We start from the raw sequence: 17264 nt of genomic DNA, 5'->3' as shown, positions 1-17264 counted from the left end.
TTCCATTGGATAAACTTTACATGCACAAGTGCACTCTCACAAACAACTACAGGTGCTTGGTTCCAGGTACTAAGAGATTCACTCCCATACAGAAAGCCCATATTCTTATCTTCAGGTAACACAGAGTACATGTCAGATTAAATAATACTACTTCAGCAATAGGTGTTACTTTATTGTTTGTCTCGTTCCATGCCTGTTGGTTGTGCTTTTCTTTTTACATCTCTTTGCAGGCGATGAAGCTGACTGAAAATGTTTATCGTTATCTCCCTTTTATCTCCTTTCTTTCATCTTTTCTCTTTTATTTCTGTTTTTCCTCTTCTGTTCTACTTATATTTCAGTGTCCATATAATCTGTAAAACTCCCTGCATAATTATAATAAAGCAACTTATATGCACGAAACAAGCGGAACACTATGGCGATAGCCATACTGCTTCACTTGTGAAAGTAAAATCTGTTGGGCTCTTTTTGGCATCAAGACAATTATTCTTATTGACACATTGCCAGACAGGACACTGTAAAACAAAAACAAAAAGAAAAAGAGAGAATTTGTGTTTTCCCTAAAACCTTAAAACTAAAATTCAAAAATAAAAAATGCAAATTGGTTATTTCAATCACAGCACACCATGACACAACATCAACATTTTATTGTTTTATATAAGTATGAGCAACAGTGACACAGCACAGCACAGACACATGTTGTTAACTCCTTAGAGGAAACATGGATGCTTTGGTTCACTCTGGTTACCTAGGGCGATGAGGACAAACTTACAGTACATGAGTTGCAAGCTGTACATACGTGCACCGACATTATGCTCTTATATAAATAGTCTTCACAGTATATCCAACACCATTCAGCCTTGAACGAGGCAGTTACAAGCAGAGAGGAGCCACTGTCCCCCTGGTCCTTTGTCTTGTAAGAGAAAAAAAGTGCAAACCCTCCCCCCCACACACATAATAAACAGCTTTGAAATTCTGAAATCACTACGCAACAACAGAAGAAGGAGAAACAATTAAAGCTACAGTACTCATACAGACTAAAAAATGATTCAAGTGTACCATTAAAAGGTTTCTGTGAAGCAGCAGCTGGGTTGTTTTAATGCTGTGACCTGAGCTCCATTAAGCCTCAGTCTATTAACCCTGGAGGATCGCTAAACATCTCGCACCCATAAATTGGACGTTTGTTCGAGACAAACACCTGATTTATACACAATCTTTAATTCGCAGTGGCTCTGGGGGTTTGTTTAGCTGCTCCAGGTTATGTCCTTAGGTTTTTATAAGATGCATTCATTTTATGTCTGCACACATTTAGATTTTGCATTGTTAACATGACCTTACACAAATACCCAACAGGTTCTACTCCTCATGATAGTAAGAAGGGCATGTTTGACCAGTTCTTGGTAGAAAAAAAAAAGAAAATCTTGAACATTTACAGAAAATCTATTTGACTCCTAAGAAAGCTGAACTTAAAAGTAAAGAGGATGATGTTTTTACATGTGGATCATCAATAGTCTGAAAGTGGAAAAATTGCAAATCTTCTTTTGGAAAGTAAGTTTGTATGAGCGATGCAGACAGCAACTTTTAAACAGAGCCTGCATGAGCAGAAATGGGCTCTTGCACGTGTTTAATGGGCATTCCCTCTCAAGAGGGAGGTACAGGGTTGTGCATGTGAATTTTTCTTTTTAAAGTGGAGAGGATGTGTCTTTTCAAAAATTCTCCTCTATACATTTAAGTTTTTCAATTCCTGACCTCTTATAGTGAACAATCTTCATTAATTCCCCCTTCACAAGCCTTATAAACCATGAGAAGTCCATAGCTGCTGTATTTACCTCGATAAATAAAAGATTGTCACTCAGATGTTCAGTCTAGAAAGATTAAACAGCAGGAAATTCAGTTAAAACTGCATAACTAGGACTGCAATATAATTAGAACTGCATCCTATTTAATCATATTAATTACACAAATTAAAAGTAAATAAATAAAATATTTGTTTAAATAAAAAATTTAAAATTCGAATTAAATACGATCCATAAAGGGACCTATAAATAGAGTTAAACAATATGTTAATAATGAAAAAAACACATAAAAAAAACTACAATCACATCCTGGTGATATAATAAAGGTAATAAAAGACCGCAGTATCCATGGAAGGACACAGATCAGTGTTTTTTAAAGCTTATAGCAGTTGCACATCCCTTGCCTGTTCAATCATGTTTAATCTGACTCACTGGGCGTCTTCTAATAATCCAGGCTGCCCTGCTCCATCCCCTGGTCTAATATGCAATTATCCAAAAAGCTCCAAAGTCCATAAAAATATGCTTTTTTATCCCTTGATAAAACCTAATTTGTTCTAGAAGTTGTTTTTACTTTTAACCAAAAGGAGATGCTGCAGTTTTCCAACCTGTGGTTGGACGATTATTCATCTGGAAGCAACATAAACACTGCTACTGTTTAAACTTCTTCACTCTATCCAAAATGTAGAAGAAAACAGAGTTAGAGGAGAAATCATTTTTTGGTAACTATTTCATTAATCAAAAACATCAAGACAATTGGCCTTACTTGAACTTGTTCTATTATCTTTCCCATTTAGCAAAATAGGCCTGTTTGGTTTTATTATTATCATCATACCCCAGAGCAGGGGTCTGCAACCTGCAAAGACCCATTTTACTCTGAGTCTGGCTGAGTAAAAGTCATTTAGAAATGCAAATCTTAAATAAAACCTTTCAATACATACAGCTTATTTTTGTTGAATATCTATTATAGGGAATCTGTTACCATTTTAATACATTTATTTGTATTTTTAGCCTCTAAATGAGGAAAAAATAAAGCAATTCATAAAGATGAAGCATGGATTTTCTTATATAGGATATTTTTTATGTAAAAAAACAAACAAATCCAAGCTAAAAATGAGAAAAGTAGATCTAAAAACATATATTTTACTTATTTTAATATCATTCTGTTGTGAAAATGCAATCAAATATTAAAAAAAGAAATTATATATATATCTTAAGACTGGTGTTGTATTATGCTGCATTAATTCTTTATATATTTGAAGGTTCTTATTTAGAGCCATTCTAGATCTTCCTAAGAGCCACTCGAAGCTTTGGAGCTGCAGGTTGCAGACCTCTGCCTTAAAGCAGGGAGACGAGGAAATATCTTATTTATTATTATTCAGGATTTATCGGAGGTGTCAATAACTGTGCCACTTAAAGAGAATAAATAATTGGTCAGTATTCCTTTTTAAGGTGGATTTTAAAAAATGTAATTAATGCTTTAAAATTAAATAATTGGATATTTGTGACAGATTCTGCTGAAACAGATTTACTTTCAGCCTGTTTACACATCTTTACCAGGCCAGCTAGTAAATGGGGATGTATACAATACAGCTCATATATGAAGCTTGAACCTGTCTCCTTCCTATTTTAGGTCCGTGTTGTTTGACTGAGGCTGGATGGAGCTGAGTGTGGCTTGTTTGTTTCGATGATTATATGCGCTATTTGACTTGTTGGAATCTCCCTTTTTGTGCCTCCTTCTCTTAAACTCCTGTAAACCGTTCAAACCTCTTCATCGGTGCCGCTGGCCGAGCGCTCCTGGAAAACAGACAAGCAGATTATTTTAGACTCTGCTATATTCTCCATCCAACAGTTGCATTATATGAACAGAAACACATTTCATTTTCTATATGTTCTATAGTTGTGTATCCATTCAACTGAAACTTGAATTTTAAGTGAAATTTTAAAAGTTTGAAAAAAAGGGAAATGCAAATTAGCAGTGTTTCCATTTGTTTTGAACGAATTAACAAAGCATTGCAAAGGCGTTCTATGTCCTTGTCCACATTACGTCGTCGAGCAAGTAAAGAGGAAGTAGAGAATGTTATTTAGAAATGACCTCAGGTCAGTAATGGAGGAAAGTTTTAATGAATGGGTTGCTATCGGGCAAGTTGTTCTTATGTAAAGATGTCAGTTAGTAATGGCGATGCACATGGATGTAATTTTCGGAGGGTTGCACTTTTTCAAACGTCCATTTTGGTCCCCTGGATGTTTTACTGTCCAAAAACAACGTTACGCTACAGTAAACAGACAATTGCCAAGCACTAGGACCAAGCGGAAAACTGCAGCTCAAGCTGAAGGACGCTTCCCTGAGTTTAGACCGCACACAAGCTCCTGATTGGCCCTCCGTCTTTTCCTGTGTGATCGGCTGTCACTCCTGAGAAGCTAACCTTACATCTGATGTGCTACTGAATCGGGTCTGTAATTGGATGGTCAACCACGCTGAAATTAGTTATATTAAAACATAGTTGCGTCCCCCCCCCACTTCTGAAATCAAAATTTCATCTATGGCGATGTTGCTTCTAGTCATGTTTACAGACATAATAGGAACATCCAGGACAAAACAACTGATCAGTCATGTGAGGTGATTGGTTAAACTGTTTCCATCTCTCGTTTTGCGCATCAACCCTTTTTCTCTAATGGCCAAACACTACCTCTAGCGAGTATAAAAATTATATTGTGAATTATAGGGAGTTTATTCACATTTTTTGCCATTTCCTTCAATAGAAAGAGTTGATGCTGATGGTGATGATCTTTTTTTCTCTTTATTATTCCCCTTTATACTTCAGGTTCTCACTGATAGGAATGTATGAAGTTTCTTTCTTCTTTCTTAAAAGAGAGCTGGACCCAGCCCAGAGTTACCTCCTCCTGCTCCTCCTCAGAGTCGTCGTCGCTGACAACCGGTTTGGCCCTGGTGCGTCCTGTCCGCCTGCTGCGTCCTTTCCCTCGATCTCCTCCTTTATCCTTCCGACTCAGGCGGATTTTCACTTTGACTGAGCGAGCTATACACAAAACACACAAATACAGAGAAAGAATTTAGAATATCAGTAAATGGAGGAATATGAGGATGGATTATTAACCTTAGTAGCAATAAATGCATATAACTAATACCAATCTAAACACCACAGGACTGTTTTACTAATTGCTTCCACTATGTTTTCATGTGAGGCATCAGGTTAACAATGAACATAAAACCACGCCACATTTTTCAGACTTTAAATGTTAAAAAAAATAAGTAAAAACATGCATCATATCTGATCTACTTTATAGCTATGTGCTGCTTTAATACTCGGAAGTGTGTTTTTCATGTGTTTACATTTGAAAAATTTATAAGTATGAATACTTTTGCACTGCACTATAAGTTTAAACTGTTGAGTGATTTAAAAAAAATGTTACAAGACATTAAATAGAAACAGAGTTTCTGTTTGTTTGTACAGCAGTGCTCACATTCTGACTCTGATCCATCCTCCTGCTCTTCCTCCTCTTCCTCACTGTCCTCTCCTTCGCTCTCCTCCTCCTTCTCGATCTTCTGCCTCAAACTGGTGAACACGGACTGCAGCACAATGGAGTCTTCATATATCTGCCAGAAAACAAGCACGTTGTCATCTTCGCACCTTGAATGATGATGTGGTCCCGTCAGGGACAAAGATCCCGGGGGGACTTACCAGGGAACCCTCTAGGTTGAAGGTCTGAGCGTTTTGGAAAAGCAGCATGACGTCTCTCTCCAGGTCACCCAGACTGCGGTAGCGATGACTTCGAATCCTCTCCTGCAGGAAAAACACATCACATTAATCGTAATGAAGGGAATAATCATTGATCTCACGCTCAAAAATGATCCAACCTTGATCTTCCTGAAGTCCACTGGCTTGCGGATAAGCTCATAGTACTCAGGCAGTTCCTTTCGCGACGGCAGCTGAATGAAGACCTCACTCAGCTGACGCCCGCTGGTGCTGCAGGACATTACACCGTCAGTGAGAAACTAACCAGCTCTGGTCCCCTATTGGTCTTATTTGCATTTCTGGAAAGTGTAAATTATATTTACACTGAGGAACCATCTCTATATGCATATCTACATATATTACAGGTAATTTGGAAAACAGGTACAACAAAACAAAAGAAATTGACTTTTGCTTTCAAAATCAGCTTACTGATTTTCAGATAAAAATTGGGGTACCTCGGGGCTCTTATTTAGGTTTTAGAGCTTTTTCAGCTCTTTTGTGGAATCATTTCTTTGAATTTACTCAGATGACACCAAAAGTGAATGTCTTTTCTTTTAAGATTTTTTTTTTTTTAGGTTGGAAACAATGATCCATTAAATGTAAAAACCCTTAGTGTGTACAAAGTTGATCTACTACCCAGGTGAACACAGAGTTTGCATCTGTAAAATGAGCATTCATTCTACACTGATTAAATCAGATTTCAGCCTTATTGCGTTGCTATGTCAATCAGATCTGTCAAGGCCATCAGAACCAGCAGTGGTGGCTGATCTTACCTTAACAATATTGGTGAGGAACGTTTTCTTCAACCAATAAGATTTCAGATTTGCCCCATAGGGCCAGCTAGAGGGCCCATCCCACATCAGCTTTTTCTGTCAGCTGATTGGTCAGTTAAAGCAAAAGGTCTACTGCAATGTTAAGCTAGCGACAGTCTGCACATTGTTAAAAGATTTTCTGGCCTCAATTGCAGATACTAAATAGAGATACTAAGACTTAATTCGGACTAGAGCAGTGTGGTCAGAATGTAACTAAGAGAGGGAAGGTAGTCCACACAATAGCAGACATTGAAGACGGCTACAAGAACCTTGGAATCCCACAAGCAAATGCCAACCTCGAAGAGGTAACAAGGAAAGCGACTACGGCCAAATACCTCCAACGAGTAAGGCAGGTCCTAAGGAGCCAGCTCAATGGCAAGTATAAGTCTCTGGGAATAAATAGCTACACTCTACCAGTAATCAGATACCCTGCAGGAATAATAAGCTGGCCAAAGGAGGAGGTACAGGCCACAGATGATAAGACACGAAAGCAACCATGCACGGAGGGTATCGATCCAAATCCAGTACCCTGAGACTGTGTGCTAATGAGCGTAAGAGCCACTATCCAGGATGAAACATCCAAGATCCATAAGTACATAAAAGACAAGGCTCCAACAGACAACATCCTCAGTAAATGTCTCAGACAATGGGGAACAGGAGATAAGGTGCCAGAGACTCCATCATGGGAGGATAAGCCCCTACACGGGATGTACCAATGGAACGTAATCGAAGTGGCCGATATCAGGAAATCCTACCAAAAGCTAGACAAAGCCGAACAGAGGCACTCATCATGGCTGCACAGGAGCAGGCCCCAAGCACCAGAGCAATGGAGGCCCAGATCTACCACACCAGACAAGACCCCAGGTGCAGCCTGTGCAAAGAAGCCCCTGAGACAATCCAGCTTACATGGAGCGCCATAACCAAGTAGCTGGAATAGTGTACAGGAACATCTGTGCGGAGAATGGGCTGGAAACCTCAAGGTCAAAGTGGGAAACACCTCCAAAGGTGGTAGAGAATGTTCAAGCCAAGATCCTGTGGGACTTCCAGATACAGACGGACCAAATGGTAATGGCAAACCAACCGGACATTTTCACAAAAAGCAAAGGAAAGCCATTGTCGTTGACATAGTACTACCAAGTGACGGCAACATCAGGAAAAAAGAAACATGAAAAACTAAAGAAATACCAGGGGCTCAGAGAAGAGCTGGAGAAAACCTGGACGGTCAAGGCATCAGTGATACCTGTGGTCATTGGGGCACTCAGGGTAGTGACCCCCAAACTGGAGGAGTGGTTACAGCAGATCCCTGGAAATACATCAGACATCTCGGTCCCGAAGAGTGCAGTTCTAGGAACAGGAAAGATACTGCACAGAACCCTCAAGCTCCCAGGCCTCTGGTAGAGGACCCGAGCTTAGAGGAAAAAGGGGGACCACCCGCGATGGGTGAGAAGATTTTTTTGTTTTCTTTTTAAATATATACACATATATATATATATATAAAAAAAAATTCCATCCATTTTCTATCACGCTTATCCCAAGCAAGGTCGAGAGGGATGCTGGTGCCTATCTCCAGCTGTTTACAGGGTACACCCTGGAGAGGTCACTAGTCCATCGCAGGGCAACACATCTTTATTCATTTAACTGAAATTAGTATAAATGCTATTGTCATTTGGCGAAACACAAGACAGACATTTTTAAGGAAATAGATGCAGTCTTAACTATTTAAAGTTTAAGGGCCCTTGCAACAAGATTTCCTGTAAATGCGCCTACTATTACAAAAATCTAAATGTTAACAAGATATTAAGGAATAGATTCTAGTTAAGATGTAATATCCCAAACAATTCATCTAAAACTATTCTTCTACTGTTTGTACCTCTCTGTCTTTTGTCAATCTTTCTCCTGAATCTTTGTGAGCCACATTATAAAAGCCTCTGATCTCTGTTTGAGGTAATTTCTCTCACCTGTCTTTGTATTTGATGACAGCATCCACGATTTTCCTCATCTTCTTTGTCAGACCGGGAGGATTGGGGGAGAGTTTCTCAGCAGGCGGTCTTCCCCTCTTCCTCTGCCTCTTCCCATCATCATCCCTGTCCCCCCGTCCGCGGCTGCCAGAGGAAGACGACGGACCTGGAAGATCCAGATCGCGATCCCTCTTCCTCTTCCGGGTTGTCTTTTTGTGACGCACCTCTTCCTCCATTTCCTCCAGTGTCCCCTCCTCAATTGCCTGAACATAAACAAAAGCTCATTAGAACCTCAGGAATATAAATTCTCTGGAAACTTTGATTTTATTTTTTCAGGTAGTCACCTTTAGCCACTGTTTCTCCGTCAGTGAATCGCTGTAGTCTACTTCCTTACGCTGTCGGGAACCTCGCCCAAACATTTTTTCCTCCTCTTCCTCACAGGTCAGACGCTCAACTTCAGCATCATCCTTCATGATCCAGGTGGGCAGCTCGTCCTCCTCCATCAAACGAGGTTTCCGTCGAGGATTACGAGCCTCCTCACGGCGCCTGTCCAGGTCCATACGCTGGGAGAATGAAAGGTCTGTTAAGAGAAACAACAAAGCAAAAAGGTTCTAAGTTCTAATTTTGGTTTCAGAGACGGACCATAAACTGCTCAAACTCCTCTTCACTCCTGGCAATCATTTGGTTGACAGTTTCATCGTCTGGCACCTCGTCCTCCTCCTGAAAATAGCAGACACACATTGGCGAGCAGAGCAATAAGAGCACAGGGTGCAATGTAAATCCAGCCGGTGCAGGCACACACATTCACGAGCTCTTGACCCCAGACCTCGTCTTGCTCCTCGTGCTCCAGGATGGCCTGCAGGAAGGCCCGGCGCTCATGGCTGGAAGACTTCTGATCGAACATGCCTGCCTGGATGACCTTCTGGTCCACATTCAATTTGTACTTGGCCGCAGCCAGGATTTTCTCCTCCACGCTGTTGACGGTGCAGAGGCGCAGCACTCGTACCTCGTTCTGCTGGCCGATACGGTGGGCTCTGTCCTGAGCCTGCAAGTCCTACAGAAAAACAGTTTGTTTACTAATTTGTCATTTTCCTGCACAAATCAAACACTTAGTTCTAAAAGTAAAATGAAAACATGATGCAATATTATTTTTTAATATATGTGAGAGAGTAACGAACCTGATGAGGGTTCCAGTCAGAGTCAAATATAATAACGGTGTCTGCAGACTGAAGGTTGAGGCCGAGGCCTCCAGCTCTTGTGCTCAGGAGAAAAATAAAGTACTCCGACTCTGGGTCATTGAACGTCTTCAGAAGCATTCCTCTATCTTCAGCCTTTGTGGTGCCTGGTGTGAGGAGAGGAAAAGGCAGTAGGGACAAGAACATAAAATTGTTAAAGGTAAAACCTTCAAAACCTCTGAAATTTCTCCTGTTTTTTCACATTACAACCAAAAACTTTCAGGTCTTTCATTAGGATTTATATGCAAAGCAAACACAAACAAACCCAAAAAGAGGAGGAAGGAAAATGATACATGTTTTTTTTTAGCAACAAGAACAAATAATCTATGAGAAAACTTTATGTAACCATCTTTCAATTGCTCATGAAAAAACTAAACTCAGATTGGACACAGAGCTCCAGTGAACATCAATGTTCAAGAATGAGCAGAGATCCTCAGCCGGTTTTATTTCAGAACTTTGACTAGGCCCTTTTATATACACTAGTCATCCTTTCTGGGAGATAACCGCCCTGTATTTATTTCCATCCTTCTTCCCATCCATTTCAGCTTCCCAATCACAGCCAAAAAAAGGTATTTCCACAGCATGATTCTGCCACCACCATGTGTAAGTGAAGAGGTAGTCTTTTCAGGCTTGTGTGTAATGTTAGTTTCTCCATACAACAAAAGGATCAACTGTTGACAAGTCAAATGAGGTAGAGCTGTGAAAGACTTTCTGTTCTCTGACCTAACCTTTCTGTTCCACTGACCAAACCATGTTTCAAATTTCTCTAAAACGCTCACCCGGGCAATTTCCAGTGTTTTTTGGTCTTCATGACGTTTTTGTGTCATAATCTTCTCTAACAAACCTCTGGGGCCTTCGGAGACCAGCTTTGATCAGAGGTGGGTAAAGTACAAAAACATTAAACCTAAGTAAGAGTTGCACTACTTCAGCATTTTTTTTACTCAATAAAAGTACAAAGATATTTAGTAAAGAGGCCACTCAGATATTGAGTAATTGTTGTATGATAACATCTTAAATATATATTTAGAAATTATGCAGTTAGACAGACATTATGTGAAAGTCCCGGTATTTTTAAGACTACTGTAAAATAAATAGGTAAGGTACAAATAGATAGCAATATGACAAAAATACAAATTCCTGCAGAAGAAACCAATTATTTCGAAATCCATTTTCTCAACAAAAAAGTTATGAAATCAGTCCTTGCAGTGAGAATTATACATCTGTTAGGACAGGGTAAGACATTTCCACTTCCAATATCCATCTTTTGTATTTTCTTTCCTTATCTCTGTTTGGCTCGAGTTACTTATGGTGGAACGTGTACCCTTAACTTTTACTCGAGTAAATGTAAGAATTACAACACATTTAAACTCCTTGTAAAAGTATATATTTTTGCAGGGATTATGCTATTACTTTAAGAATTAGGTGACTTCTGGAGGTGGTGGTTTCACAAGTTAACTTTAACTTAACTTAGTGTGAACCACCACCAGCAGAGCAACACAACTTTATGTCGCTCTGCAGATTAAAATCCCTAAAATATTATCAAAAAGGCAGAATATGGAAACATTCAGAACGTATGACCTCCATGACTTCCTTTTTAATAGTGAGAAATATAGCAGGTAAATTCCCATAGTTAGTAACATTATTCTCTAACCAGATGGTCAAAGTCTTTTGTACGTTTTCAGCCCAGTGGAAGTTTTAGAACATGTTGCTTAGAGTAACTACTTAGCTCATAAAATCGAAAACACTTTAAAATTAGCTAGATTTAAAGCTTTCATGGTGTAACGTTTCAGGATGTTTTGTTTCGACAGAATATTGTTTTTTAAAGGAGCCCTTTCAAAGTTCCCTCTGTGCTTATAAAGACATCGGAAAAGACGTCTTACCATCCAGACGCAGGTATTTGAAGCTGCGGTAGGCAAAGTAGTCCTCCATGATGGTCATGAGGGAGGTCATCTGACAGAAGAGCAGCACTTTATGGTTTGTGGCCCTCAGCTTTGGCAGGATCCGATCCAGCACCTCAAACTTTCCTGAAGCCCGATAAAGGTCAGGACTAACAAACAGGAAGAGAGTTAGAACGGAAAGAGCTGATGTCTTATGCAAACTAAGATATAAGAGCTTCCTTACCCCTGGACTATCCCACCAGAGAATCCTAAATGTTCTGAGAAAGATTCCTAAAAACACAAACAAACATTTTCTGTCATTCATCCCGATGTTGATCTTTTGATTGACATCCTTCATTGTTAAAGGCCGAGGCATGCACCTCAATCTGCTGGAACATATATGGATGGTTACAGATCTTTCTCAGCTGCATGATTGTGTTCATCAGAGTCTTTGTGCCTCCTTTTCCCTGTGCGAGAGACATAACATAAAGATAAAGAGCATTTAAAGAGTACAGAGCGTGATATCTCACTGCATACCGAGGTTCAAACTATATCTAGAAGAACAAGACCTTGAGTCACTGTAAAAAAGGTTTCTAAGCCTTCACCTTCTTATCCTTTTCTGATCCATCAGTGAGCAGGACTCCTTTGGCCTGCATGTGCCGGTACAGGACCCTCTGGAGAGCCGACATGTCACACTTGATGACATATTCCACCTGATGGGAGGAGAAAAAGCTCTTTAAGTCTTTCTGATCAATAAAATGCTAAATAAATACTCGGGATTTATCAATCAGATGTCACGATGCAGATTAGGAGTTTTGATCAAGAATTAACTTACTGTTTAAATTTACAGCAGATGGTTTTTAACACGCAGTTAAAAGTAATGAAGGTAAAACATGATAGGATTCCCTGGGTGACTTGACTGTCAATAATGACCATAAATCTTGAGCAGAGTTTAAAGAAGGGGTTCTATTATCGGATCTGAATAGATCTACAATATATGGCCTATAACAGGCATCCCCAAAGTCAGTCCTCGAGGGCCGCTGTCCTGCAGGTTTTAGAGGTTGCTCGGCTTTAGCACAGCTGATTCTGATGGTTGCAGTGCAGCAAAAGCCTGTTTATCAACTATCAATGTAAATCAGCTGTGCTGGAGCAGGGAAACCTCTAAAACCTGCAGGACAGCGGCCCTCGAGGACCGACTTTGGGGATGCCTGGCCTATAAGAACCCCTGCTGATGATGGGTTATGGCAGGCAAGTCTTGAAATAAATGATTAAACATGGGCGGTTTTCACTACCAAAATGGTCCAAAGCATAACAGGTCTTCCAGCGTACCTACCTATATGAAAAACAACCAGCCTCGTTTGTCAAAGATTCAGTCGCTCTCTCCACTTTATTATCCTATCCCTGACTGCAGCTTCAGGACAGCAGATATTTCCTAATAGTATGTTCACCCTTTCTAGGAAATATGCAAATATGTAAATCTCAGAGAAAACATTTGTCCCCGGTGACGTGCCTCCATTACTTTGAATAAAACAAAATTTTCCTGAGTTCATATTTTTCTAGCAAAGCAGGGATCGTAGTTTTCTGGTCGATCTCTGATCTTTAAAGACTAGATCTGCTGATTGATTCTGAGTTGAATTGATACTGATTTATAATTTCAATGTTCCAATCAAATACACTACACATAACAACCCAAACGTGTTTTAACTGCACATGGGGTAGTGCTCCCAAGTATAAATGAATAGATTAGAAGATTAAGAGATACGGAGATAGATACGGGTATCTTATTCTCAACAGATCTCACAGCACCGATTGATCAGTGCAACCTTATTTTTATCACTGATTAATAAATCCTCTTATATGATAATTGAAGGATCTATGTTGCATATTTTTATCAGTAAAGGTAACAATAAGGGAGGCTTTTATTGTGGCGAAAAGTAGTTTGTATCTGGAGTTTTTTAATGTGCTGAGAGAAGAAACTCGTGCCTTCTCAGGAAGCTGAGCCTCCACTTCCTTCTTTAGTCTTCGTAACAGGAAAGGACGTAGAACTTTGTGCAGGCGACGGATGATCAAGATGGTCTCCTCTTCATTGAGATCCACCTAGAAAGGGAGAGTGTTTGACCAAAACGACACCTTGTTTTAACATCTAACTAAAAACAACACCACAAGCTGTCTAAATCCAGGATACATCAGCAGGTAAAGCCCACCTTCTCTCCTGTCATTGCAAATGGAGCATTGAACCACTGCTCAAATGTGCTGCAGCTTTTGAAAATGGTGGGCAGCAGGAAGTTGAGGAGTGCCCACAGCTCAGGCAGCTTGTTCTGCAGTGGCGTCCCGGTCAGCAACACTCGCCTTGGAGCGAGGTAGTGGGTGTTTAGGACCTGGGTCAGCTTGCAGTGGTGGTTCTTCATCCGGTGGCCTTCATCCACAATCATGTATTTCCAACGGATCTGGACGACACGACAATAAAACCCATTTTACTCAGACTACAGCTTCGCAGACCTAACCCTCTGCGCTTGTAATCAAACACATCTGAAATTAGGAACTGCTTTAGAGGACGATTTCTTGTCCACTTTGTCCTTGAGCTTCCTGAGTCCTGAACCAGAACCCTCACCTAACCCACCTGTCAGCCCGTTCTGGAACCCTATAAGACAACATGAATGCATGGCAGCATGATGGCCACAGAGGACAATGGGGAGAGGCCATGCCAATGTGTTGCAGAACCTAGGAGAGAGAACTGAGACGCAGCAGAGGCGGGGGGTCAGACTGGCCAAACTCAACAGCTTACAGATGATTTGGGGGATTTAAAATCTAACAAATGGAAACACAGCAAACAATAGCGTCAAAATATAATAAAACAGGGTATAAAAAGCTGCGTGCAGCGTATTAACATGTGATGGTGGAACTCATTATGTCAGCTTGAGTTGGATTGTGTCTTGTGTCTGTCTTTCTGTCCTCTACTCACCTTGGCCAGCACTTGTTTGTCCTTGATGATGTACTCGTAAGTGGTGAGTAAAACATTAAATTTGCCGCTGCGCAGCTGGGGGACAAAAGCTCTTCTAGCAGCGGGAGACCCCTAAAACACAATTTTTTTGTCCTTTGAAAAATGCAAAACACTACATACATGCTGAAGGTGTCTGCGTGTGAAAACTCACCTTGTAGGACACTTTAACAACCGATGGGGCCCACTTGTCAAACTCATAAACCCAGTTAGACAACGTTCTGCCAAACAGATTCACATCAGTTTTCATGTGAACCAATATAACAACCACATGGTTTCTAAAGACGGAAGTTTATTTAATATCTCATCATGGAAGCAAGGATTAACTCACGAGAGGGGAACAATGATGAGGTAGGGTCCATTGAGCCGCTTGTGCTCCATGAGGTAGGTGATGAGCGCGATGGTCTGGATGGTTTTTCCCAGACCCATCTCATCAGCTAGGATCCCATTCAGATTGTTATTGTAGAGAGAAACCAGCCATTCCAGACCTTTAATCTGAAAGAGAAACATTCACCTGCAATTCAAAAAATTATTTCATAATCTGAAACACGCAATAAATAAACAAAGATTAAAGAAAATAGGGACCGGGACCCTAATCACATAACAAGAACCATATTTGGTGTGACACATGAAAGCTGATGAGTGGTAACGGTTTTTTATAATCATTTTCAAAATGATTTTAATTCATATTTCAATTAGCCAGACTTTTTAGTTAGCTATTTGCAGTGAACACATTTAGTTAACTTAATTTTTTAGTTTGCTAAGTTTTTATTTAATATGCAATGGATTCATTTATTTCTCTTTGAGTTGAAAGTTTCCTTTGGAGCAGCTGGAGGGCTCCAATGAGCGCCAGCTTACTTCTGCTTATATGGTCAATGCAGCCTCCTCAGCTGTAATGGGAGAGGAAATGTGTTTATCATATGTTTAGGTATTCTTTGTTTTGGAAAGTTGCGTTATATTTGTTCACTTTAAAAAAGCATTTAGTGTCTGACCAGTATTTGTCTGTTTAATTGAGTTTATTTGCATGTTAGTTTGTTAGTCAGTTACCCCCCTTTTTGCGTCCACAATTGTCTAATCAGCCACTATTTAAGTTTCCATCATGTCTTGTTTGGTCTTTTTGTGCTTGAGTTTTTTGTCTTTGTATCTGAATTGAAGTCTGGTTTGTTGACCTCTCTTTTTGGGGTATTAAATTAAGAACTTTTTTCAAACTATTCAGTTTTCTGGCTGGTTTGCAAATCCCTCATATTTGGGTTCAAACCAAGTATTTTCTTTTTTGTCAAATGATTGGTATCGATATTAAAACTTATTTACTGAAAGCTGCTGTTTTAACTGTAGTAAGTCAGTTTATTCATGTCTCGTTTTGCAGCACCTGAAGTAATTTTCCATCTGTGAGGCAAAAGGAGAAAAAAAGTTACCTTGAAAATAATTTTATGAAAAGTCTGAGTGCTGAGGGCTGCAAAACTCAAAGGATAAATTCAAATGGTAAAGTGTTGTGAAAATAAAAAATACAGTCTAATGCGATTAAAAAAAGAGGTTAGTAGTCTTGATTAAGAGAAGGATGAATCAAACCCAAAGCCATCAATGTGCAGAGTCCGCCCCAAAGCAAATTAACACAAATCTCAGCTGAGACTAAGTTCATGTTCCAGAGAAGCTGTTTGATCTTAGGCTTTAACGACTGCAAAATTGTTGTGGTTATTGTAGTAAAAAACATCATATTTACATATTAATTGGAGCATTAAGCGAAAGTTTTAAAAACATGAATTAATGTCCTAAAGTAGCTGTTAAAAAGAAAAACAACTTTTAAGACTTCACCTCTGAGAACGTTAGATGTGTCCTAACACATGAATGATTGATTTTAAATTCCTAAAAACTGTAGTTGTGTGTCTGAGTCAGAAAGACCTTAAGAAATAGGAACACCCCCGCCAACAGGGGGGACAAATGGGTCAAATGTCCCAGGCCCAGGACAGAGGGGGGCCCAAATTGACACTCTGACTGTTTCAGAAAAGATTTGTGAAAAAAATATTTAATATTAGAGCAACTACACATTATATGCGATCAAACACGGGTGTGTATATATATACATATATATATATATTTATACATATACACTAGGTATATGTAATATGTTTGCTTTAAATATGGGGCCATTAGAACTCCCCCCAACCCAACATAACATAAAATGAGGGTTTTCAGAAGTCCGGCGCACCAAAAAAAAGAGAAAAAGGTAAGATGACATCAAAGGCTTGAGGGATTTTAGGAGTAAATATTAAAAAAAAACTCTGTGTTGTCCCGGGCCCTAGCAAAGCTGTCAGTTGACCTGAATAGGAAACTATTTTGCAAAAACTCCCTCACCAGAAAACAGGACATGGTAGCATCAGCTTTATATTGTATTACTTTGCTTCTCCAAAAAGCTACCGAGCTTTCAACTATATATATATATATATATTCATTATTATGTGGTATGTAGTGAAGAACTTAACCTTAAATTACATTGATTAATAGAAAAATCAGATGGAGAAGACATTTAGATTTATGATTATACCGTAAGATAGACACTATGTTGTCTCCAGATGTGGTATTTCGACATTTGCAAATAACCATCAGAGTGGCAATAATTTAAAATCAAACACAGGGGACAGAAGCAGAACTGCTAACTTGGATCCAGTTTGCTGAGGTGTTTAAACTCGGTATAACAGAAGAATCCCCAAAACCCACTACCGTATTTTCACGACTATAAGGCGCACCTAAACGTCTTTTTTTTCCCTCAAAATGTGCGGTGCGCCCTATCTGCGGACGTTGTTGAGACCACCATGAGTATGTGAGAACCTTAAAGGGGGAA

The 17264-nt window shown here is 39.7% G+C and overlaps 1 protein-coding gene across 4 annotated transcripts in view; it reads right to left on the bottom strand.

Moving 5' to 3' along the window:
• Positions 1-2645: 2645 nt before the first annotated feature.
• LOC107082787 (transcription activator BRG1-like) overlaps positions 2646-17264 on the bottom strand; it is a 28458-nt gene continuing 13839 nt past the window's right edge. For 2 of the 4 annotated variants that reach the window (XM_015371643.1, XM_015371645.1), the window contains exons 16-34: positions 14757-14920; positions 14580-14646; positions 14390-14500; positions 13632-13874; positions 13411-13524; positions 12033-12140; positions 11808-11894; positions 11672-11718; positions 11431-11597; positions 9494-9657; positions 9118-9369; positions 8958-9035; positions 8660-8878; positions 8316-8578; positions 5668-5776; positions 5492-5593; positions 5274-5406; positions 4689-4828; positions 2646-3587 (exon numbers count right to left, since the gene is read on the bottom strand). In XM_015371643.1, the coding sequence (XP_015227129.1) occupies positions 3552-3587; positions 4689-4828; positions 5274-5406; positions 5492-5593; positions 5668-5776; positions 8316-8578; positions 8660-8878; positions 8958-9035; positions 9118-9369; positions 9494-9657; positions 11431-11597; positions 11672-11718; positions 11808-11894; positions 12033-12140; positions 13411-13524; positions 13632-13874; positions 14390-14500; positions 14580-14646; positions 14757-14920 (2604 nt within the window). In that variant the 3' untranslated portion in view covers positions 2646-3551. The remainder of the gene's footprint in view (positions 3588-4688; positions 4829-5273; positions 5407-5491; positions 5594-5667; positions 5777-8315; positions 8579-8659; positions 8879-8957; positions 9036-9117; positions 9370-9493; positions 9658-11430; positions 11598-11671; positions 11719-11807; positions 11895-12032; positions 12141-13410; positions 13525-13631; positions 13875-14389; positions 14501-14579; positions 14647-14756; positions 14921-17264) is intronic. The other 2 variants (XM_015371646.1, XM_015371647.1) reach the window with 1 other exon arrangement.

The sequence above is a fragment of the Cyprinodon variegatus genome, unplaced genomic scaffold (genome assembly GCF_000732505.1).
Source record: "Cyprinodon variegatus isolate N-32 unplaced genomic scaffold, C_variegatus-1.0 Scaffold61, whole genome shotgun sequence".
NCBI classification, from domain to species: domain Eukaryota; kingdom Metazoa; phylum Chordata; class Actinopteri; order Cyprinodontiformes; family Cyprinodontidae; genus Cyprinodon; species Cyprinodon variegatus.
The sequence above is the reverse complement of the archived record's forward strand: the minus strand, read 5'-3'. Positions and strand labels throughout refer to the sequence as shown.